The sequence below is a fragment of the Lepisosteus oculatus genome, chromosome 2, assembly GCF_040954835.1.
Source record: "Lepisosteus oculatus isolate fLepOcu1 chromosome 2, fLepOcu1.hap2, whole genome shotgun sequence".
NCBI lineage: Eukaryota > Metazoa > Chordata > Actinopteri > Semionotiformes > Lepisosteidae > Lepisosteus > Lepisosteus oculatus.
This window is the reverse complement of record NC_090697.1, coordinates 3,151,488-3,177,095: the sequence shown is the minus strand read 5'-3', so window position 1 is coordinate 3,177,095 and position 25,608 is coordinate 3,151,488. Positions and strand designations below refer to the sequence as shown.

General features: G+C 37.1%; 3 protein-coding genes across 10 annotated transcripts in view; 2 read left to right on the top strand and 1 right to left on the bottom strand.

Annotated features, from left to right (window-relative positions):
- Window positions 1–9,012, top strand: part of lama2 (laminin, alpha 2) — a 199,738-nt gene extending 190,726 nt beyond the window's left edge. For 7 of the 8 annotated variants that reach the window (XM_015359827.2, XM_015359821.2, XM_069195960.1 and 4 more), the window contains 9 exons: window positions 485–668; window positions 2,238–2,297; window positions 4,442–4,554; window positions 4,753–4,942; window positions 5,796–5,954; window positions 6,377–6,530; window positions 6,713–6,843; window positions 7,682–7,904; window positions 8,495–9,012. In XM_015359827.2, the coding sequence (XP_015215313.2) occupies window positions 485–668; window positions 2,238–2,297; window positions 4,442–4,554; window positions 4,753–4,942; window positions 5,796–5,954; window positions 6,377–6,530; window positions 6,713–6,843; window positions 7,682–7,904; window positions 8,495–8,649 (1,369 nt within the window). In that variant the 3' untranslated portion in view covers window positions 8,650–9,012. The remainder of the gene's footprint in view (window positions 1–484; window positions 669–2,237; window positions 2,298–4,441; window positions 4,555–4,752; window positions 4,943–5,795; window positions 5,955–6,376; window positions 6,531–6,712; window positions 6,844–7,681; window positions 7,905–8,494) is intronic. The other variant, XM_069195962.1, reaches the window with a different exon arrangement.
- The window catches only part of arhgap18 (Rho GTPase activating protein 18), a 55,773-nt gene continuing 37,140 nt past the window's right edge, over window positions 6,976–25,608 (bottom strand). The window contains exon 15 of the mRNA XM_069195970.1: window positions 6,976–7,258. Coding sequence (XP_069052071.1) covers window positions 7,176–7,258 — 83 coding nt within the window. The 3' untranslated portion in view covers window positions 6,976–7,175. The remainder of the gene's footprint in view (window positions 7,259–25,608) is intronic.
- On the top strand, window positions 14,571–25,481 carry LOC102686596 (enoyl-[acyl-carrier-protein] reductase, mitochondrial). The gene is made up of 10 exons (XM_006626457.3): window positions 14,571–14,799; window positions 15,439–15,536; window positions 18,972–19,103; window positions 20,349–20,492; window positions 20,569–20,671; window positions 22,083–22,185; window positions 22,975–23,048; window positions 24,562–24,622; window positions 24,766–24,838; window positions 25,233–25,481. The coding sequence occupies exons 1-10, from the start codon at window positions 14,630–14,632 to the stop codon at window positions 25,394–25,396; spliced, it is 1,122 nt and encodes a 373-aa protein (XP_006626520.2). The 5' UTR covers window positions 14,571–14,629; the 3' UTR covers window positions 25,397–25,481.

Sequence of the window (25,608 nt, the reverse complement as noted above, 5' to 3'; positions counted from 1 at the left end):
ATATCAACAGCACAGGCCAAATGTGTCATTTGCAGTGTGGCTCCCTTATTGTCAGAGGGGTTTTGGTTTTACGTACTGTATGTTGTGAGAAAGGTAGCATAGCTTGTTGGACCTTCACACAGGTTTCATGTTTCATTCACTCTATAATCCAGGCAGTGAATAGATGTGCAGTCTCACCTGTGAAGTTGCGTTTTTGGGGGCCTCTAGTGGCTGAGTCATGGTTATTACAGTCCTTCCATTGATGATGATCATGATGATGATAATAATTTGCATTTATAAAGCTCCTCTAAAGAACCAAATAACAATAAAAGCTTGATTTGATTTACTATTTAGCCATTTGGTAGGTAGCCTAACCTATTTGTGGCGAACGTTTCAAGTGGCATCAATGTGTTATCACTCAAGTGAGCCTAAAAAAATAATAACAAAAATCTTCAAGATATCGGCATTGTTTTTAACTTTTGGACTCTCCCTCTTCTTCCTCCAGCCCTGTGGATTTTGCGCAGCCAGTGTCTTTCGAGAACGCCGAGATCGGGCAGTGCCCCACCATGGCCGTGCCCCGCAGGCCTCTCCTGGAAGAGACCACAGGAATTCCCCACTTCGCTGCCACCCCACCTACACCTGCTCGGACCACAGCGGCCCCCGCCAGGCAGCCGCCGACCCCGCCCCCTGTACGTACACAGGCCCACAGTCACAGCCCCCCTTCATTTAGTCTGTGCCTTCAACCCCTCTTACTGCAGTCGCAAAGGGGGCCTTGAGTGGTCTGCTGATACAGCTTATGAAGATTGATTTTTTTTTAATGGGAAATAAAGAATTTCCCGGTCCATTCATTTTATTTTTTAATTTTATTTTATTGTAGAGGGCCAGCAGTTAAAACCACAGAGTAATGAGATTCCAAAATAATCCACATAACTTCTGTTTTTTTCCCACAGTCTTTCCTCTAACGTCCTTCTAATTTCTTGGCCATAGTCTGCTTACATAGCCTGAAACCAGAACATTCTTCGCTAATGTACAGTATGTGTGTTCCTGCAGTCAGCTGCTAGGCTGTAGCTGTGCTATTGAATTGTGCTGAATGTCTGCAGTCAAAAGATCCTTCTACTTTAAATACAACCTGAAAATCTAAGTTCATTTAGTTAAAACAATTTGCTCTAGGAGGATTAAACATGTTTCCAAGTCACTATATACTTATATAGTTATAGTATTTAAGTTCACAGCAACATCAGTGTCCATAAAGTATACTGTAGATTGTTTATGGCCAGCAACACACTGCACTTTTTTTAAATAAACTTATTTATAAACAATTTGTAAATACAGAGGATCTCAATGTGCTTATTATAGTGCTACCAACTCTGTGGTTGCACCTCTTGTACTTAGATTAGTTTTTGTCTAATCTGTTAAAATTCAATAAATAGTACTTAATAATCTAGACAGGAAATAAAGTTGTAGATAGAACTAGATCAGTAGGAATAGAGTTCTGTTGAATTAAAAGGAAATGCTTATCTGGTTTTCCCACATTTCTATGACTGTTGTATGCACAATCCTAGCCAATGCATGAGCATCTGCATAAGGCCCTGCATGGTGCAGGATGGCAAGATATCACATCCTGCTGTGCTTATCTGTTTTGTCTTATGGCTGATATTCTGTTGCCCTTGTGTCCAGGACACACAGTGTAATACTGCCGGTCTGTGTCTGTACAAAGAAACTGGTGAAAATTCATTTTTGTAAATAATTAATCATTAAATAATTAAAGGCTTTAACATTATTTTCTATAATGCTATAGCTAATTATATTTTCTATATAAGCTGTGAACTACACACTTTAATATTTGTTTTCTAAATAGACGTTGTACAGGTACTTGTTTTTCTATATGTTTTGTTAAGTTCTTAAGTAGTTGTAGTGAAAATGTGTAAGTTACAGTGAAAGTGTGTGATTTGATATCAGCTATTTATAATATACACCTATATCTTTAAATTAGACTCATGTACTGCAGATACAGTATCTCAAAAGTGTTTCAGAATGCTATTCATAATGTTATACGTAACATTCCTAAATATTTCACATTACTCTCTCTCTCTCTCTCATAATTCAAAATGTATGTTGTATAGCAGTTTGATCCATGAGAGTCATCGATCATTATTATGTTCATGGTTATTGTTTAGCTTGTTTTGTACTGAAGAAGTTCATCTGCTTTAACAAGATGCTGCTCCTAACTCTGCTTTACCTTACTCTGCTGCTCATAGGATTCCTTTGTAGCCGAGTTCAGGAGCGCCAGCCTTGCTATTGACCTTGACTCCACACCGGTACCTTCTAGCTCCAAATATTTCATATTTACTCTGTGTATAGCAAGCCTATCAAAATTTAACTAATTTTTCTCCATTCATTTGAGTGCTGTGAAGTAAAATGACTGTAACAAAATCCCCTTTTGTCAACACTGTGTGACTCCATAACAATTAACCATTCCCTCCTTTGTATGTTTTTATTTAAATATTATGGGGATTATACAATGTACTGTATGTAAAAAATCTTTGTGCTGAAACAAAAGATAACAAGTACACTATGTCTTCCTTTCAGTTTTATCAGCATTTAAGTCAGTGAACCAGCAGACTAGTACCAATCTAAAAAGCCAGTTTCTGACTAAACGTTAACTAAACGTGATTCTGTTTATTAGCTTCAAGTTAAAGAACACAATTCTGGAGGCTGCACAAAAACGAATGATATAATACATTTTAATTGAGTACCTAGGAAATTAGAGTTCCTTTCTTCTGTGCATTACCATTGATGCAATATAGTGTATGTACTGTAGTGTGGCAAATTGCCAGATATGAGATGTGTTTATCGTGGCTTTTAATTTGAAAGCTTATTGTTGCCTATTTACAGTATTTTAAATATAATTTAATGTTTAAAATACTTGTGTGTGAGTTACTAATCTGCACTGCATGAATCTCTTACACGTTTTATGAGACATTGACTGTTTCACAATCAATTATGTTAAGAACTGGCTAATAGTAACCTAATAAGAATAATAAGCTAATACTACTGTATCTTGGACCCTCTCTCCTCATTCCTTTCTGACTGCATCAATAGGCTGAGTGATTTTATCCTGACATTTCTTTTGGTACATTCCTCCAGGCATTCAGCACAAACTTTGAGAAGGAAAAAAAACAGCTTTGGTGCTGCTCCACTATATGAAATCTAAATGGCAGTGTAATACAGATTAACTTTATCTACCATACACTCAAAGTGCTTTAACAAAGAAAATTGAAGTTAGATACTGTATAAGGAGATACAGTAACTTACAACTTGTTTAGCGACACACACTGCTCTGTCTAATGCAGACAGTAAATCGCATTGGAGACGATGTACAATCAAGGAATTTCAGCTTGTGGAGGCACATTGTATCAGTACTTACCAGACATTTTTATGAGAACTTGACTGTTCTCTCGATGTTACCAAGCAGCAGTAACATTTTATTCTATTAAACTTGGAATGATAGAACAAGTCCATCTAAAACATAAAATCATTGTTTTGATGTGGAACCTCTAGAGAAGTATAGAATAATGTAATTACAGACAGGCTTGTTCCATGTAAGGATCCTATTAAATTATGAAGCACAAAGATTGGATAATACGACAAAAACATCCATAAACCAAACCATGAGTATCGGAATGCAGATTTTTGCTGGGAGTCAAAGAATAGTGCAAGATAACGTATACCATCTTTATTTTGGGCATTTTTCCAATTTTTTTATTTTTGTGGTGTTTGAGATTGGTCTTCGGTAAATACTGGGCCTACTACTTTTCATTTAGTTTGTTCCACTCACGACACAACAATCAATGTTTTGAGATTGAGACACATAGTGGTATGGACAGAAATAACTGAACAATGCAGATATGTTTAATGAAACAAAATATGTTTCATGATCATAATAATTCTAAATAAAAACAGGATTGATAGTGACATAATAATGATGTATTGCATTGTCTTTATTTTAATACAGTAATATGTATGTAATGAGTAATATATTCCTTGTAAATTGAATACATTATTTAAAACAAGAAAACAATACAAATCTAAAAATACTTTGAAGAATTCTTTATTATAGAGACTTTTCTTTGCTGTTTAGTGGTGCTATAAATTCAATTCCTTCTTTAACAGCTCCACCTATTGTTTAAAAGAGAGAATAACTTATGGAAACACTAGATGGAAATTTACTAAGTGCAGTAATGGTCTGGAATGCATAATTTAAATGATAATAATTGCCTTTGTAACTTCCACATAATTACCTTTACTAATCTCATGTTATTCTTACATTTTCCTACAGTAAAATGTTTCTTGGATATATTGTTTTTGATTTAAAAAATAATGCCTATATTTTGCATGAAAACAAAATGCATTAAAATTGTTCTGGACTAATCATTGAAATCCTGTTTATTTCAATCTGCAGGTATCATGTGCTGCTCAACCAGATTCTGTGACGTTAATGAATGCAAAACAGTTTGGTCTTTCGAGAAACAGCCACGTGGCTCAAGCATTTGATGATACAAAGGTTAAGAGCAGGTAAATTTGTATTTGAAATGTACAGTTAATGAACATTGTCTGCTTGGTAAATCACAGTGTTCCTAATGTGTTATGAACTAATTAAATTAAAATATATGCATTCCACAACAAAGTGATCCGGTCAATTCAAATTGCAATGATTTGGAAAGATGATAAGATTGTAAATATAGTCATTACTGGATATTCTTTTTCTTCCAGACTAATAATTGAGTTTGAGATCCGGACGGAGGCTCAGGCAGGGCTGGTGTTCTACGTGGCCAGAATAAACCATGCAGATTTTGCAACAGTCCAGCTGAAGAATGGAATAGCCCATCTGAGTTATGATCTTGGAAGTGGAAATACATCTGTCAGCGTGCCACGGATTATCAACGATGGACAGTGGCACAAGGTCAAACAAATTTCTCAGATAATAGTTTCAGCCCTTTTTAAACCTGAGCAGATTTTAATTTAAAACAGTAAAGAATTAGTTACAGGATGGTTTTAGGATCAACTTCCTTTACAGCTGCTCACCCAGATCCCCTCCATCTGGTTACGTCTGACATAAAAACGTACAAGTATAAGAAAAGTCACAAACGAGAGAAGGTCATTCAGCCGTTCTAGTCTCTTTGGTTCTGTACTTGGTACAGTAGTTAATTGATCTAAGGTCTCAAACAGACGTTTCTTGATGGAGGCCCAAATTGTCCATGCAACAAATTGCATTCCCCGAAATAAGTATAATTACCTCACAGTGTTTTACTCAGGAATCCAAACCTTGGTATTTTAACAATCAAGTTGTTAAACCTATAGCAAACGCTGAAGCAAAACTTTCTGTATTATTACCACACTAATTTGGAATGCCTTTATTTTGTAAAATGAAAAGTTGAAAGATCTTATAGCTGTACTGTACCCTCTTGAACTAATTTTGTTAATTACATCTTGGGTTTCTTGATTCCATGTTTTATGGTGCTCATGCACTGTTTTGAAATATAATTCTGAATGATTTTCAAATGTGTGAAAACATCTCTTGGAGTATGTATTTCTTGTAAAAAGAACTTGAAGTTCACAGCATGAAGATAGCAGTAAACGTGAAATATAGAATGTTAATTATATGAAGTACTGTATATGAAGCCTTTGCACTTTTCTATTAGATCTGCACTGTCTTAAGCTTTGGAAAATGTCAGAAGACCCTCTGGCATCAAAATAATAATGTTTGCAGATTTTCCACTATTTATTTATCAGACTTTCTATTATTGTATTCACAGATAAGGGTTCTAAGGGAGAAGCAAAGAGCGATACTAACAGTCGACAACCGTTTTTCAAAACACACAACAAGCCCCAAAAAAGCAGATATACTTGATGTTGTTGGCTTGATATACATAGGAGGACTTCCTCTGAATTATACGACAAGAAGAATTGGTCCCGTAAGAATTTTTTTTTTCGCATTGGAAATTTCTCATTGAACCCAGAACAATGTTTGTTTGTGTGTACAGTATCTGTTCCTGATAATATGCAAGCATAAATCAGACATTTTTTATTGGACAGTGCAAACCTTCAAACATTAAAGAGCATACACACATACCATATATATATATATATTACATACTATATATATTAACAATAGTATAGTAAACATAATGACAAGCACATTGCTAGTTCTGCCTACACCATATTAATAACTTGGCATGTGCATCTTTAAAAATTAAAATGAAAGATTTTTTGTATGAGATATTTATAAAGATAGAAACATGTCATTTAAGAAAAACAACAGTTTGTAATACTGAGTGCATCTGCCACTACTACAAAATATTTATTCTGATGTTCTTCTTTGTTTTATGTGAAACAGGTGGTGTACAGTATCAATGCTTGCATAAGGAATTTCAAAATGCTGAATTCTATGCTGGATTTGGACAATCCTACCTCTAGTTACAATATTGGATCTTGCTATGTCAACGCTCAGAAAGGAACTTACTTTGATGGCACAGGGTTTGCCAAAGCAGGTATTGCAAGACAACATGAATGAGCACTGAAAACAACTCGGGCAATAGAAGGAAGACACTGAAGTATTTGTTATTGCATTGCTGCTAACTATTCTTCCCAAAAGTCATTTCAATTATAAGTAGCTGTCAATGTTTCAAAAGTATCTAATGTGGAAATGTTATCTTTATTTTTTACATTACAGTGGGTGCATATAGAGTTGGCACAGATCTCTTAATAGAGCTTGAATTCCGCACCTTCAAAAACAGTGGCATCCTTCTGGGAATAAGCAGTCAAAAAATGGATGGATTGGGTATTGAACTATTTAATGGAAAAGTAAGTAAATATATTGGCAGTGTCAAATGATGTGGTTCTTTCTGTGTGAGATTCTCAATGTACATAGTAAACATGCAAAAAAGGTCTTAAATGACCAGATATGTAACTAATATTTCAAATATAAGAACGTTGCATTGATATTGTCCTATTGTCTTTATACCTTGAAGCATTGATGTATCAGGTGTATTTTTGTGCTTAAATGAAAATTGACAGGTGTTCAACAGAAAGGAAATAAACAAATCCAGCAGATCCTGGTGTACCAGAAAGAAATGTAAAGTCACCTGGCCCAGCATACTTGTCATTTCTTTTGGGTTTTTCCTCCTACCCTGCCTCTACATCACAGCTGGTGCCTGTCTTGAATCAATCTGCCTGTCAGTCCCCTTCTTAGGATATACTGTAGGCAGCAGCTTGCAGTCTTTGAAAGACAAGACAATTGAAGCATGTATAAAAGTCAAAGATTTTTCATCGAAAACATTTACTTACTATACACCATAATGTGTAGTTACACGTGTCTTACAAGAAAAACCTTTCAGGTCTAATGTTATAAAAGTAAGCAACTACTACGAGTCATTGAATTATTGAAAAACCATATGACATAATATATTTATATTTACTTATTATTAAATGTTTTATATTCAGGGGCATTTGTCTCTTTTCTAATGATGTATCTGAGTTAGAAGATGGAAGGGTGAAAGGAAGAATGGATGAATTTTTACTGTAAACAACAGTGGATATCTCTAATGAAAGGATCTGCCATTTTGAAGATGATAATTTATTATTATTAAAAAAATTAATACTTTTTTAAACAATGCTAAATGCTAAAAAAAACTCTCCTCAGGTGCTCTTCCATGTCGACAATGGGGCTGGACGATTTACAGCAGTATATGAGCCTGACGCGAAGAGCAGTCTCTGTGATGGTCAGTGGCACACAGTGGTAGCCAGTAAGCTGAAACATCGCCTTGAGCTCACTGTGGATGGCCAGAAAGTAGAAAGCCAAAGTTCTAATGTCCAGTCGACATCAGCGGACACAAACGACCCTGTTTTCGTTGGAGGATATCCTGGTATGTTCATGAGTACAGTCACAGTACAAAGCAATTATATTTTTAAGTATTAATTTACTGAAATATTATTTTATTGTTGTTATATATCACCTAAGGTTTGTCTAAGTCATAACTATAGTTCACATCGTATCATAAATCCAGAATGAGTAATAAATACAAAATATTAAGATTACTCATTTCAAGATGAGAACTGTAAATTGTACATACAAAATGCATGTCTCTGATTCATTACTAAATAATGTCATTACTATCATCTAAAGTTTCACAGCAGTTCCTTTGTTTGAATTGTCTGAAACAGAGCAATGTCAATTGGTGAATGTGATTATTTGTTCCTATTTAGATTTTCTTTCTCCTTGAGTCTTTTCCAGAAATGTTATTTTCACTAAAAATATTGTTAAGCCAATATTCAGAGCGCACAAGACAAGAATTTAATTATCAAAAAAGAAAATGTTGTAGTGCATTTTAACATCTAATCTGGAATCACAGTCATAGTAGACTCAAGTAGGCATTTATCTTATTGTGACTTAATAGGCAGGTTATCGATGGAAAGAAAACTTATACTGCAATATTATTTTAAACTTCCGTTTTAGATGGGCTGAAGCAGTTTGGGTTGACCACTAAGACACACTTTAAGGGATGCATCCGCAACATGAAACTAGCAAAGGGCTCCAAGACGGAGGAAATCCTCTTTGACAAGGCACTGGAGCTACATGGAGTGCAGCCCCTGACATGCCCTTCAGACTGATCTCAGACCTGCTTTATTTTAGAAAAAGAGCCTGCTGGAATGGAATTTAAAGTAAACAAAAATAAAATACAAATACCGTACATGAAATTGTGTGTTAACTAAGTTTGTGGCTTGATTGTATCAGTGGTGTTACGTTCTAAAATGTAGTATTTAGATTTATGAAGTTGGATTAGAACAGCTAAGTGAAAAATATTGGAAATCTAACAGATCCATACAGTATAAGGTGTATCTTTTATACCAAATTACCTTCCTAAAATGGATCCAGCGGGTGTTTGTATGTAAGCATTTGTATTGTAGAATGCATGGTGTGATTAAAACACTGTATTATGAATGCAGCTTTGAAAATATATCTCTTCAATTAAATTCCAAGGATTTTCATGTGTTACTTGAAACGTAGCAATATCCTGGAAAGAAACAGTTAAACAAGAGCAGTGATTTCCCAGCCCCATTTCACAATTAGTGATCTCTACATTTCTTCAACGAAAACATTTCCCATCAAGCAGGTTTTGCAAGATATATCTTCTAACAATGGGACCGAGTGTCCTTATATCCCACTGAGTTTCATTATTTCAGTGTAACAAAAGAGGAATTTCGACACAAGTTGTGAAATTCTCTGACAGAAGGATTTCATTTACTAGTTCTGAATACAAAAAGACATACAGTATATATATACGGTTAGGATCACACATTCTCCCTTCCCTTAACGACAGATTACTGTTCTTTTAAATTTTCTCCATTCATTGGAAGTTTCATTTCACACCTCTCTGCACCCATTCTGACTTCACACCTCTTGATTGGCCTCTCTTTCTGTCCCCTGCTCCCGCCTCTCACTCCTCCTCTCCCCCAGCCTTTGTTGTCCCGCTACATTACCTTTGCCTACTGCCCTGTCTCTCTCACACCTGAAGAAGGCTCCACGGCCGAAACGTTATGTTCTCTTTCTTCTTTTTTTCAGCATGGAATAAACCTATTACTTGTTCCTTTGCAGCCTACGCATGCTGACGCAGCTACCCACCTGAACTACTACAGTATATATATACTGTATATGGATTTAGACTGTCGATATTATGGCAGATTTAAATGTGTTTGAAATAATAATACCACTAGAAGATGACAATACAGTACGTTTACGGCCACATACTTGAAATGCCAGTAATGACATATCATGACTTCATGAAAAAGAAGAATAATTGTCCCTCAAAGGACTAGATCGTCATCTCTGAAAAGGAACAAAACCACATTTGAACAAAGCAAGTTAGTTTAATTTTAATTAAAAATAATTAGAACACGTCAGTTTTTAAACATATTGCAATTTATATACAGTATGTTACATACAGCATGCTATTTTTTTAGTTTGAACAGTAACAAATGGACTTAAAATTTTAATCTCGACCCTAAGATGACTGAAAATGTCAATGTGCACTTTGGTGATATGAAAATATAGCTAAAAATAATTATCATTATTTTAAGTGTTCTAGTGAAAGAAATACATTTTAAATTGTGTTTGATAATAAAACAACGAACATTTGTCTAATATGTATAAAAATAAAGACTAATATTTTTATATTAATTATATAAAGTATAACATACAGTATAGACTGTCTCTTATGATTATGGCAAAATACCTTTACCATCAAATGTAGCAGTGAAGCAATCAAGTGACTGTAAAATAGATAACAGATCAACTAAAAAAACACAATGTATGCAATTACTGACACAGGAAACAGGAACTACTATTGCCTCAAAATGTGGAAGACCAAGTAAGATTACTGAAAAATGTGGCAACTCACAAACATTCTCTGATTACCTAAAGCAAATTGACAAAAGCATTTTAAAATGATGGTCCAGAAATCCATGTGTGAAAAAAAAAACAAGATGTAAACTTTTGTTAAAAACATACAAAATAAAAATGAACCCTGACAATTTATTTCAGCTATACTGCTTTGTAATAGAAATTCAAACACTAATTTTTCCTGTAAAAATCAACAATGTTTGGCAGAAGAAAGGAGAAGATAATCGAGAACCGTTCCCCCTCGGCCACAGGTTATGTTATGTTATGTTATGGTCTTATCTTTAAACAGCTGTCAAGCTTTTGCTTAACGAATATTACAAAATAATGGGCTACTATATTCTGAAAACTCATTTGTTAACCTGTGCTACCAAGCTTGTTTTTTACAGAAACAAGGAAGATCATCATTCTGGAACAACCACAAAAGATGGCTATTTTAGCTGCTTCCCAAGAATCCTGTACATGGGATATTCTGTTACATTTTCATTACTGTGGTTTCCCTTTTCAATATGAAGCAATCTTGTTTCCTCGGAACTAAATACTGTCATTTGTACGCTTTGCATACTACACAGGTCCATATAACTGCTCTACAGCCTCCATCATTCATGGTTGTCATTCCTCTGCTCTACAGTGCATGTTCTCTGACTGGTGTCCCCTAAAGCCTTGCACGTACAGTACTGTACAGCCTGACTCGATCAAATTAAACTCGCGTAACGAGAGCTCTTGTCAGGGTTGTTAATGATCGGTTGATGACAGATTACTCCAGTCACATACTGCTGGATTTTAGTTACGTATTTGAACTTCTGGTTATTCCACCTTGCTGAATAGGTTAGAGAAGGTTGTTGGTATTAATGAAACTGCTTTTTCATGGTTTAAGGAAAGTTATATACAGTAGCTCCTCATTTGAGACACAATAGCTCATTGGTCCAACCTGGTTTCCATTGTATTAAGTGAACAGAGAGGACATTCCCCACCTGGATGGGGCAGAGCCTAACCTCAGCCCTGCTGGTGCCCTTTTGTACACCTGAATAAACTGGAACCCTTGGGATAACGCATTTCACTCAACATACGAAAAGCAGTGTCTGCAGTGGGAACTTGAACTCACAACCCACCAGTCAGGAGCTCAGAGACTTACTCGCTGTGCTACACTGTCCCATTTCATAGTTAATATTTTGAAAAAGTTGGGTATCGTTTCTCCTCAACAAAAGTTGGTTATTTCTGCTGACCTCCAGGACTCCATTCTTGAAAGTTTTCTTTTCACTCTATGTTACCATTAGGTCAGATTTTGTATTGCTACGGCATCAGTTTTCATTACTATGCTGATGACCCCTAATTTCCATCTGCACAAAACTTGCCGTTAATCAAGCATGGCCTGTCTTATCGCATTACATAGATGATGTTAAAAATAGATGCAGCAAAAAACTTTGTACATATGAGCTCAGTAGTTAAACTGATTGGCACTTACTGGCTCCACAGTTAGTGCCAAACAACAGATTTTCTTTTGAGGGTCCTTGGAATTTGGTATAATCCAAGTACTTAGGTCAGGAATTTTGCTGTCATCTTTGATTTGATTTTGATTCGTAGTTTGTGTTTGAAGAACTGTGATCTTTATTCATTCTTTCATCATTCCTTTCTGTTCACATCTCTCACAATCTGATGCAGAAAGAGGAATGCATGCTTTTGTCTTTGCCAGGCAGGGCTTGCTGGTTTATTCAAGTTCAATTTCAGACCTGGAGTGCCGTCTGCATGGATATTGTATAGTCTCCCCGTGTTCACATGGGTTTCTTCCCGCAGTACAAAAACATACTGGTAGATGAATTGGCTTGAGTTAACTGGCATGAGTACAAGCATGCCTGTGCCTGTGAGTGTCTGAATTGGATGAAGTGGTTAGAAAATTAATGGATAGATGAATAAAATGACTTGAAGGGTATATTAAAAAAGTTACTTTTTTAATTTTGATGGATCATTGATCCGTTTAGAAGCAGTTAATTGAATGGCATCTATTCATATCAACAACAGATAAGAGAACACCTGTCAAATAAAACAAAGTTGCTTTCAAGCGAGAGCTCATGTATTGCACAACAGGAGTTCTCAATTCACGCAATCAGTTCACAGACTTCCTTATTTAAAAAGGAGCTGACAGACAGAAAAGGTTCACATACAGTTTCTTTTGTGCTAGGAGAAAAAATCCTATGGCACACACTTTTGTATTGTATTAAATTAAAATGGATTTATTAATTTTGTTCAGAATTTAGGGAAACTATACCATAAGGAGGCCTTATAGAAACCTGCCAGTTTCTAGCACACATAAGTCTTCATTAGCATAACATACATCATTAATTATTCTCCTGTAGGCACTTAATTAGAAGCACAGCAAAAACAGGCCCAATTGATAATCATTTGTAACTAGCATAAACTCCTATTATCATTATCAAACTTTTGTTTTCTGTATAATGTACACCACTTAATGCTTACAACTCAAAGTTTGGGCAAATCAAATTTTGAATATTTATGTTTTGGTTTCACATGGGATACTACCACATCAAAACTGTAATGGAACACTTGGCAGGTAAAAATATTTGTTGTATTTTTAATAAGATTTCACACATTAATACTGTTTGTAATTATATTGTCAATTAAAATGTATACAATGCTTAAGGTGTTATAGAAAACTCTTCAAATTTTAACAGTTCTTCACTTTAACTTACATTGAGTTTTAAAAGTCTCGTTCTATTGTGGTGTCCTGGGGGTAGTTGACATTATATTGGGCATGGACAGGCTCTCAATCTCCTGTCATGCCCCTTTATAAGCTTTTCTTGGTTTCCTTTACTTTCTTATACACACTCTTCTCCGAGAGTGGTGATCACACTGACCCCCTCATCGGTGTAACAGGACACATGACTCCACATTCCATTACTTCTGGGTCCTTTACCTTCAGAGTCCCAAGTTCACCAAGTTCATCCCGTTTTCCTTACTGCTAGGAACCTCCTGCTCCCAGACCCCAACACAGAGCCTCCTGCTCCTACTCCATTAGGTCACTGTTTCACACTCAACCAGTTCCTCAGACTCCCAGGTCCACCTCCAGCCCTGACGTCCTCTTCCCAACGCCAACAGGTTGGGTTACACAAGTACACACTACCTGTACCTACATACCTACATACCGTGCCAAGACCCACCACACGGTCCCTCTCTAACACACACTCACAACCTCTCTGGCACCTCACTCTCACGCCCTTAGGTTGTGAACTCACAGCTGCCAGCAAACCCCACGTTGTGCCCAGCCACCACCGTGTTACATCTACACAGCTGCCAGTGCACCTCAACGTGCCCAGCCACCACATCACTATCTCCCAGAGGGTGCAGCTAGATAGACCCCACTCGCTTCCTCGACACCAATGTATTGCCAGGGGGAGGGTCCCTCTACCACACAACCCACTCTGGTCTACACACACTAACTCATACAGCAGACACGTCAGCCCTGCTCTCACACCCTAGCAGGATGCTGTCCCTTTAAATCTTTCAACGATCTCATAAAGCCCAGTTTCTTGTCCGTCTCCTCGCACACTGACGTTTTCGCTCTTTTCCCCACAGCCTATTCCTCTCACAACCCCGATTGTCGATCTTCTCCACCCCCTCTCGGGGTTACTACAGTGGCTAGTCAAGTCTTTGCTCACTCATACTGTACAGGGCTGCACGCCCTTCTAACATCGCCCCGACTAGTAGCGTCTCACACCCGCTCCTGTCCTGCTTCAGCTCGGCTCTCCCCCAGCAGAGCCTCCGCATTTGTCCTCTCACCAGTGCAGCGACAGCAAGGCCAAGCTCCTGCTGCATCTTTTCCCCCTTTAAACCACTTCTACCCCTGCTGTTCCTTCACTTAATCACGTCAGGTGGGGTTTTCACGGCAACGCGTCTTCCTTAATCCGGGGGCTCCGCTCCCCACACCAGACACTCCCTGCGTTGTACTGTACCACACTATTTAAATCGAGTCGGTGTACGTTTCCAAATTTTTAAAAATCATCCCCATTTATAGGAAAAGGAGGAAGCATTATAATGTACTTTCCAAACCCTGCCCTCTTCTCCTATAAATGTGTTGTAATAGCCCAAGCATGAGAAAGAAGAACACGACTTTAAGAGTAGAGGACGCGCACAAGAGATTCACTTATTGTACACTGTGCAGTATATGAGGAAACAAATATGAGGAAAGGAATTTACTGTCTTAGTCGGCCTTTTCTACTGGGCTCTGGGCATCGGGCAAGGGTAAACCAAACCCTCAACCCAGCTAAGCTGCCTATAACTGTAAGATCTGTGCATTCTTGCAGAGCCCTGGTTTACAGAAAGCACGGAGCAAAAAGTGATGTGATAAGGTAAGGCATTCACGACTTTCATTCTTGTTGAAATATGAAGGATTTTATTTTTGTTTGTGATATGGAGTTAAACATATCACATTTTAAATTAATACAATCGGAATGTATTGCATTTCTACACTATTTTGAGCCAAATATTCTTAATAGGCATTAGAGTCTCTAATACTTGCCACATACTGAACATACTGTACACTATTTTACAGGGAATCACCTACAGTACACAGGCGAATGATGAACATAAGGTTACGCTGCTTGCTACTGTATGGTTGTTAGAAGTGCTGCTTTAAGTACCCTTAGCAGTGTATCATGTTTTCTCTCTATTTTGAAACCAGTGATACATTTTATAAGACCTATAGAACTAAGGCATGTACGATAATTCAAAGAATATGTGTTCAATATTACAGCTGTATACAGTATGAAGGTGGATTATAAAATTTGTTTAAATTACTTGTTGAACTTGTTAACAAAACTATGAAAACAACAGCACCAAAATCTCAGCAACCAGTAAAAAAAGAAGTGTGAGAAAGGATAAAACTAACGGACTGTGGTAATTAACAATGAGAAACAGTAAGCTACAAAATACAGTTATAACTTATCCTGCACAGTAAGATCTCATGCAAAGTTTTCTTCCCTCTTAAGAATGGAGAAAATAACATTACGTAATGTTGGAGACACTGACGTTAGAATGAAGATGCTGGCTGCACCTGTTAACCCAGCAGATATTAACATGCTTCAAGGTACAATATTTTATACGTGTATGTTTGTCCATATAAGTGTATCCTTAACTAAGTTGTTCCTTTAATGCCACAGCAATAAAATAACAAAAAAGTTTTAAATGAAACAATTACGGAACTTGTCAGCTGTGAAAAGAAGAAATTACATACATAGTCCATTACACAACCAAAACCACAATAACACAATGAAACAACGAGACAATGAAGGAAAATAAAATAGTTTTATGCACAAGGCTGTGATAGAATTTTAACCAGTTTCCATGTTTAGCAGTAGCATTTTTAAAAGGTCATACATGTGCAATAAAAATATTGGTGTTCTCTTATAAGTTTTAAATTTCAGTTGCACAACCACTTAAAACAAATTAACCCTCAAAATGAATGTACTAATGAAAACATATTTCATTGACTGATAGTGACTGAAGAACACTAATCTAGACAAACCAACTTGCTTCAACAATTTGTTTTTATTGTCTATTTAAGTAAATGAGATTCTAGCAGGAGTATTTACTGTTTAAAACTTCTTTAATTTTGTTTTCTTTTCTCTTTGCCTGAGAAACAATAATTTTGTTCATTTAACTTATTACACGTTGACAACAGTGGCCTAGGAGGAATTCTTCAGTTTTGTTTTCATTTTATAACTTTCTTTCCCAAGTTTTCACCTTATCAGGAGCAAAATAAAATTGTATGTACTGTAGTATGAATTAATAAGCTTAAAATAAAACAGTATGATTTAATAAGCTTATTTTTTTGTTTTAATAGATTGTAAAAAAGAAAACAAGATTGAAAAAAATAAAACAGGAATGAACAAACAGTAAAGAAACTCCTGGAGACTATTAATATCTTACAGTAAGGGAGGCCACCTGAAGGCCTTAAGATGTTCATGTCATTTACTGTATGATCATAATTATTTTATTGATCTAATTATTTTAATATGCATATAAATGGTCTTTAAGGTCTTTACCATTTAACCACATGTGTTTTGAATCCTACTCCCTCTGTCTTGCAATATGTTTTGCAATTACTGTCTCATTGTCACACATTTCGTCAAAGAACAATAAAAGGTTCTTTTAGGCCTTTAACTTGAAGTTACTGTATTAAACCCGTGTTTGAAAAGTAGAATTTAGGTTTAAGCCAGTGTAGTAATAATCTTCCAACATCCATTTTTAGAAAAAGTTATATAAGAGTTGCTGTTCAGTTAAATATTACTTACAGTATCTACAAATAAGATGCTCAAAGCATTTCAGACTTGGTTCACAGATTGATGCCTCTTGTAGTTCTGAAACAGCTCTTCATGAGTTTACTAATGACTTACTGCTGACTGATGACTTTGGTTTGTTATATATTCTTCTCTTACTGGACCTCAGAACTACCTTTGTATTTTTAAATCATACCATCTTGATGATTACTGGCATTACTGTAACTGTTTTGTCATTTAAAATCTTGAGTAACAGCTTAAAAAAAAGTTAGGTATTGTTCCTTCTTGTAAGTTTCATCCATTTTAAAGTTAGTTTTTATTTCTATGCTAATGACACCCAAATGAATGTTCTTATGAAACCTTGCTCTACAGTATACCTTAACATACAGGTACTGTTTAGATAATGATAATAAAAGGGTGCAAGAACTTTTTCTGCATCTGAGCTCTAACAAGGCCAGTGTTATGTTGATTGTCTCTCCTTATCAGCGCCACTTTACAGTATGTATTTGAGTCAGAGCAAGTAATCAGGTTGGCAAGCCTGGTATACTCTGATTCAAGTCTTTCGCTTGTACCTTATGTTCGCAACATAGTGAAGGTGACTTTATCTTAATAACATTGTTTATAACCATTCTTCTCTCTCCCAATCTGATTTAGAGAAACTGATGCATAACCGTTTGTTTTCTTTCCAGCCTCAATTATTGTCATACTGTTCTTGCTTGCGTATCCAAATGTGTTCTTAACAAATTGCAATATGTTCAGAGACAGATGCTCGGTTCTTAACCAAAACTGGAACACATGAGCAGATTTCTCGTTTTCACTTTTTTGAAAGGCTCCCTGGGGGTTTCAGAATAAAATTCAAATTCATACAAAATCAAAATTCAAAATACATATTGTACTACTGCACAACATGAAGAGCTTGAACAATTTGTCTCCTGACTACATCAATGCACTGTAATCTCTCAATATACTTACATTTCATTTGTACTTGATTAAGGCTCTAAACCCTTGGAGACTTGTTTTCTGTTCTCTTTCCCAAGGCTGTAGAATTCTTCCTCAACCAATTTTATTGTCTTCAGACGGTATAAAGATTCAAGATTCACCCCTCTTGGATTTTTTCATAAATTGTTATGATTTAAACTGAAATAGAAACACATTTACTGTATATGGGATTTTTGGTCACTAATCTGCACCAATGTCAAAATGTCAAAATGGAACAAAGGGTCTGGAAATGTTTTACATGTACAGCCTACAGTACTGTATATAAGGTCAGAGCAGATACTCTTCCATGTAGACCAAGGAGCTGTGTGTTCATCTCTGTGATACAGTAGATCTGTGAAGAGGCATAGATCTGGAGCCGGGTATAAAGCATACAGTATCTGTGGTGTTGAATGTTCCAGGAACACAGCCAGATCCATCATTAGGAAATGGAAAGAAGGATAGTTTTTGGCCTTTTAAAGTGTTGTATAAGTTGTGTGAATTAAGGGAAAAAAGCAAGTTCATTGCATTAAAAACATCTGGTCGTAACACAATAATTGCTCTTGTTCAGGAGGGTGAATACTTTCTGAAGGCACTGTACTATATCCCTTAGTCAGCACTATGAAATTGTTCTACCTTTTAATTCTGTTTATTGTATTTAAGTCTGCATTCATGTGTTTCTGAAGCTTTTGCTTTATTGCCAAATGCCTTGAGACAATGCGTAATGAAAGGCACAACAGTATATAAAGATGTTCCTTAAAAGCACTCTGGCCTTAACAGACTAGAGGAGCTGATGTGCAGCAAATATACTGTATCGGCCTCAATGTCCTTTGTTTGATAGTCTACATACTGTACATAGACTAGAAATTCAACCCTTGAACCCTTTACCTATGGGATGCTAAATGTTTGAGCAAATAAGTAAATATGTTTGGCCATTAGCCCATCAGTATTACTATGGAATTATTTTTTCTAGTAGAAGGTCCATTCAATTTTTGATCACCAAACAAAATAAAATCTAAATGTGATTCTGCAGAAATTGTTTTGAAAAACAGGGAAAAGATGAGACATGACAGAAATATCCATTCATTTCCAGTCTGTTTTTCCTGGTGCGGAAAAAGAATGGTTACAATAAAGACATACCACAGCCTGATTTCACAGCTGAGAAAAATAAACCCCTTCCAGCTGAAACATGTTGATCGAGAAGATGAATTAAATTAAACCATCTGGAGACGTGTACCTCAACACCACCATGTGTTTTTATCTGACAGGCACCTATCCCATCCTACCACCTTTCCCAGCTATTGGAGGCAACGAAGGGGTTGGGGAAGTTGTTGAAATTGGCACTAATGTAACAGCTTTCAGACCTGGAGACTGGGTGATTCCTGTAGACGCAGGTTTTGGTATGAATCCTACTCTTTTCTCAGTCTTTCCTGTGAACACATGCTAATAGAGATGAGAAGGGGGAGTGGAGTTTTCACTAAAACACAACTTCTGTAACTGTAGCTGCCTGCTATTTCAGGAGTATACTTTATGGTGCTACAAAGTTTCAGAAGTTAATCCAAATGATAAAAATAAAATATAAACAAAATAAAACTGTCAAACAGACAAAGTAACGATTGTTTCCTATAATTCCAAAACTGATGTGAAAATGTACTTTTATTGAGTAAAGGAAAACGGTGAGAAGGAGGAATAAATGTTCGAAAGCTTATTAGCTCCAAGGAGAAAACAAAACAACTATCTTGTTTAGAAATTCGATTTTCTTTTTCCTCCATGGTGCCAATAGGCTTCCGTAGAAATTGTTTGGTTTTACATAATTGAAACCCTTTCAACCTCCGCCCCCAAAACGGTAGTCAGAGTCAATGTTCTCCTGGAATGGATGTACTGTACAGTACTGTACCCTTTAATTTTTTGAATTATCTTGGAATGCATAAACAGAGGTCAGAACACCAAAGAAGTCTATTAAGGTATTCTAAAGGGTTTTGTTTATGGTTCATTGCTCTCATTCAACTGTGTACTTCCTCTGGGATCCATCTTCATTAGGTTTAAGATTTAAATAGGGTTACAATACCACCAACATTAACATTAATCTATGTGATTTTCCAAATGTTATTGTTTGAAGATGATGAAATATTCATCCTTACATTGATTAGGTCAAGAAATAATTAATATTATTTTCTTGGACTGAGAGACTGTTGAAAACAAATCAGCACCTGAGGTTTTGTGGTTTCTGTTAATGTCAATGGTGTTTTATTTACTTAATAGCATTCTACATACTGTATTCAGCTAAATATTCAAGCTTCATTTACATTCCCTGCTAAAAAGCTAAAACCTGTGATAAAATTAATATTACCATAGGACGTAATAGAACTCAGTATTTTTAAATAAGCTGTGAAACCAGATAGTAATACCAAAACTATGAGACCTCTGGCCAGCACAGTCAGCTAGCTACTCCATAAGCTAAACATACAGTATGTGTATTGTTTTGGGGGGAAAAAATAAATTGATCTTTGATATTTATAATTCATAGTATTATTATAGCAAACATATATTTTAATTACATTCAGTGATCATGTTAAAAGTCATTTCTGTCATTGATTAAATTGTTCTAACAGTGAATCCACACTGGCATTAATTTCCTCCTGCAGGCACATGGAGAACAGAAGCAGTATGTGATGAGTGTGACCTTATTAAGATTCCCAAGGATATTCCATTACTATGCGCTGCAACGATTGGTGTAAATCCATGCACTGCTTATAGGATGTTACATGACTTTGAGCACCTGCAGCCTGGTAAGTTCATAATAATTGTGTATTCTGATACACAGGGTTTATCTCCTTTCTGCTCATCAATGAAATTTGTCTTTAGGTGAGACAGTCATTCAAAATGGTGCCAACAGTGCAGTTGGACAAGCAGTAATTCAGATTTCAGCTGCCATGGGAGTGAAGACCATCAACGTAATACGAGACAGGTAGGAGTAACATGCTTTACAGTATACTGCACTGTACTGTACTTTATACAGTATACAGTATGTTGCCGTGAGAATATAGAACTGGGGAAATTACTACAGTAAATAACCATGGATTTCACACATTTCCTAGATTTCCTTGATTTCACATTCTATAACATATATACAGTAAATTTGAAGTGTCTGAAAAAAATCGGCGAGAAACTTGTTTCAGTTTGTTGGGCACATGAAGTTGAAATATAGTAGTTCAGGTGGGTAGCTGCGTCAGCATGCGTAGGCTGCAAAGGAACAAGTAATAGGTTTATTCCATGCTGAAAAAAAGAAGAAAGAGAACACAACGTTTCGGCCGTGGAGCCTTCTTCAGGTGTGAGAGAGACAGGGCAGTAGGCAAAGGTAATGTAGCGGGAGAACAAAAGCTGGGAGAGAGTAGGAGCGAGAGGCGGGAGCAGGGGACAGAAAGATAGGCCAATCAGGAGGTGTGAAGTCAGAATGGGTGCAGAGAGGTGTGAAATGAAACTTCCAATGAATGGAGAAAATTTAAGAGAACAGTAGTCTGTCGTTAAGGGAAGGGAGAATGTGTGATCCTACAGTAGCTGCAGAATAATTTTAGTTTCGGTGGTCTTTCTGATGTATGAGTTCGGAAAACCGTCTTTGAGAACACAGACGGAGAGATTAGAGTGGTTGTGGCCGTCAGAGGTGAAATGAGAAACAATGGGCTTGGAGAGATCTTTAATCTTCACAGCCCTGACGTGTTCTCTGAAGCGGTCTCCGAGTCTCCTTCCTGTTTATCCAATGTAGATGGCTGGGCATTTACTGCAAGAGATACAGTAAATAAGGTTGCTGGAGGTACAAGATGCTGTCTGGGTGATCCAGAATTGTCCTGAGGGGCCTTGAATGAGTGTGGTGGTGGCTGTGTACTTGCAGGTGATACAGCGAGCTCTGTTGCAAGGGAAAGTGCCTGGTGTGGATGGTTGTTGAGGGCGGTCAAGGGAGCTGTGAACAAGGAGGTTACGCAGATTAGGTGGAGGTTTATTCCATGCTGAAAAAAAGAAGAAAGAGAACACAACATTTCGGCCGTGGAGTTGGGAGGGAGGAGGAGTGAGAGGCGGGAGCAGGGGACAGAAAGAGAGGCCAATGGTTGAAGTTGAAATATGTCAATAATTACTGCACGTACGGTCTTTCCCTGAGTATTCACAGTCAATTTCAAATATTCAAATTCTCCAAGAAAGCGTTAAAGGTCACAGACTAAAGATTTTAATGTAAAGAATGGGGAAATGACCCAATATTGAAAATCATTCCAAATTCCAAAGAGTGGGGGCACACTTTGAACTATTGAAACATACATATAGAATATACATTTTGTATATTTTCTAATGTCATCTTTAAGATAAACACATAATTTTATTTTTCACAGATCTAACCGAAGGGAACTGGTGGAAAGCCTACGATCTATTGGGGCGGACTATGTAATCTCTGAAGAAAGTCTGAAAAGTTCAGATATGGACCAAATATTTCAGGTGAGAAATAAGAAAAATGCTAAAAATAAGAGTATTTTAAAAAATAGAACCCCTGACTTTCATGGCATTCGACTGGAGACAGCAGTATCTTTTCAGCTTTAAAGAAACATTTCTTGCTGCCCCTCGAGTTCAAAATTCAAAATTCAGCATCAGTATTGGTCCTGTATACAAGTGTATAGTTTCACAATAAGAGGGGATGGTGAATAGAAAGTGGAAGATTGTTTTGTTTTTCTTGCGAGTCAAGTCGTTTGGGACAACTGTTTGCAATGTCATGTCACTTGTAAAAGGAGCGGCACAGTGGTGCGGCAGTGCCGATGATCCATGGCTCTTGGGTCCTGGAGTCGTTTGCAGGCTCTGGCATCTTCTGTGTGGAACCTGTGTGAACTCCACCCCTCATACTCGCATCGACTTCCTCTGTGTAGTCTAGCTTCCTTCCTCCCTCCAAAGACAGGCAGGTAGGGTCACAATTGTCTCCGGATGGTCCCCCTCTACAGTATGTGTGCCCTGCAATTAATCTGCACTTGTCCAGAATGTAGTCTTTGTATCCTGCATCTGCCAAGTGGAACTCTGCACTCTGTGGCTCTTTATAGCATAAAGTGGACCGACTTATTAGACGGAGGGTACTTGTAATGTTAAGAATAATGGGGAAATCCTTCTGAATTCAGTTATATTAGAAATGGTGTGATACAAATCATGAAGTAAATCCCTGGTTCTGCTGTGTGACAAAACACTTTTCTTAATAATTGCAATGACACTGTATGTATTGAAATGGTTTTTTGGTCTTTCCAGAGAGTCCCCAGGCCTAAGCTGGGTTTGAACTGTGTGGGTGGATGCAGTGCCGGAGACCTCCTCACTCATCTGGAGTAAGCATTGGATTACATGCGATTCATTCAACTGAAATGGTGGCACGCTGGTGCAGTGCTTAGAGTTGCTGCCTCACAGTGTCCTGGGATAAATTCTGGGCATGTCTCTATGTTCTCCCCATGTTTACATGGGTTTCCTCCCACACTCCAACATGGCTGGTAGGTTCATTGGCTTCTGGAAAATTGGCCCGGGTGCGAGCGTGGTTCCATGTTGGTATCTACCCTGTGATGGACTGGCGTCCTGTCCAGGGTGTATCCTGCTTTGCACCTATTGCTTGTAGGAATAGCCTCTGTCTCCCCCATGCCCCTGAACTGGAAGAAGCGGCTAGAAAATGGATGGATTATTCTATTGTTAGTCTAATTTTTCTTGTATATAGATTTACCAATCCATGAAGCCTAGGTACAAAAAAAATCCAGTTTTTAAAAATTCTATATTTGAATTGTCCGTGAATATGATCATCAGTGGTGTTGCAGAACTGATGTAAGGGTTTTCTTGATTGCTGTCCAAAAAGCACATTGGCCTATTGAATCTGATCCCAGTGGATGTACCAGTTAGCTCAAGAATTCAAACACGGATTTAGTGTATCTTACAAAAAGACATGGTCATTAACAAGACAGAGGAGTACTGTATGAGCTCTTCATCTGAACTGATAACCAATGGCCCTTACCTTACCAATACAGGGAGTCTGCCATTTAATGTGCACTTTAGAAACAATTGCAAATATGCAATTCTGAAGAAATCACACATTAAAAAAAAAAAGCAAAATTACTCATTTTTGGCATATAAACACTTGTTATAGTGACATCTGGAACATAATGTATGTGTAAGATATTATTTAAAAGCTAAACTTAGACTGTAAATTCATGCATTACTGTAAAAACACCTAATAGAACAGCTTGCATTTGAAAAGATAATTAAATATACTGTAGTTCTGAGATAGTTCAGGTGGGTAGCTACGTCAGCATGCGTAGCCTGCAAAGGAACAAGTAATAGGTTTATTCCATGCTGAAAAGAGAAGAAAGAAAACACAACGTTTCGGCCATGGAGCCTTCTTCAGGTGTGAGAAAGACAAGACAGTAAGCAAAGGTAATGTAGCGGGAGAACAAAGGCTGGGAGAGAGGAGGAGCAAGAGGCAGGAGCAGGGGACAGAAAGATAGGCCAATCAGGAGGTGTGAAGTCAGGATAGGTGAAGAGAGGTGTGAAATGAAACCTTCAACGAATAGAGAGAATTTAGAAGAAAAGTAGTCTGTCCTGAAGAGAAGGGGGGAAGGTGTGATCCTAGCTGCAGGATAATTTTGGTTTCTGTAGTCTTTCTGATGTACTGTATGAGTTAGGAAAACCATCTTGGAAAACACAGATGGAGAGATTAGTGTGATCATGGCTGTCGGAGGTGAAATGAGAAACAATGGGCTTGGAGAGATCTTTAATCTTCACAGCCCTAACTGAGATGCTGAGAGTAGTTCTGAGATGCTTTCTCTCGTCTTTAAGCATACCTGGTCTTCTTTATTACAGCTATGGGGGAACACTAGTGACTTATGGCGGCATGGCAAAGAAACCAATTCCACTTCCAGCTGTAAGTTATTACTCTAAAATTAAAAAGAATACTAATTAAATCATGAAAACCATGAGTTCATATGACATGACAGGTTCCATAGGAAATCGCACAGAGATTTTTTAAAATTTTGATTGCAAGTTGTGTGTTTGTCTTTTCAAAAGAAAGCCCTCATATTCAAAAACATCGCAGTCCGAGGATTCTGGATGACGCAGTGGAAAAGAAACAATAAACAAGGTAAAATGCGTCCGAAAGATAAATTAAGCAAAGCTTTACACTGACGTTAAGTGTGCGTGCAAATCTGTGATGTTTAAAAAAAGGTGACCAGAAAGATGGCACATGGAGTAAAGGAGAGGCGCTTTAGTCTAGAGAGCCCAGGTCTGAATCGGGGCTCTGTCATTAGCCTGTTATAATCTGGGCTGTAGCGCAGTTTAGTGGCATTGTACAATTCATAAAATATGTTCAAACAAGATACACATAATTCCATATTTATACCAAGAGACACCTGATACTTGTACACTGTGTGTTCCAGTATTCTTTTCAGTGTCTTTAATGTCTCCCAGGATACAGACGAATTACTTCAGAGTCCTTGATGGATAGTGAAATATATATATTTTTTTCTTTCTTGCAGAGGTGATCAAACTACAGACCATGGTGTCTGGGTTGTGTGGGCTGGTGAGGAAAGGGACGCTGTCTGCCCCAGTCTGCGCTGAAGTGCCATTTCAGGATTACAGAAAAGCTTTAGATGCCTGCATGCAATCATACCAGAATAGAAAACACATTCTATTGATGTAGACTTTTTAATGTATGTTGTACTGTATATGCAGAGCTTCTGTTTTATGCACACAATGTTTTATGTAAATAAACCTAGGGGAAGAGATCCTTTGTGTTAAATGTTATTAAACTCTTCAGGAATTAAAAATGAAATTTTCTTAGTAACATTTAAGTTATATTTTCACATATGTAGTACAGTCACAATTAAAGAGACACATTGGAGTGTAATTTCA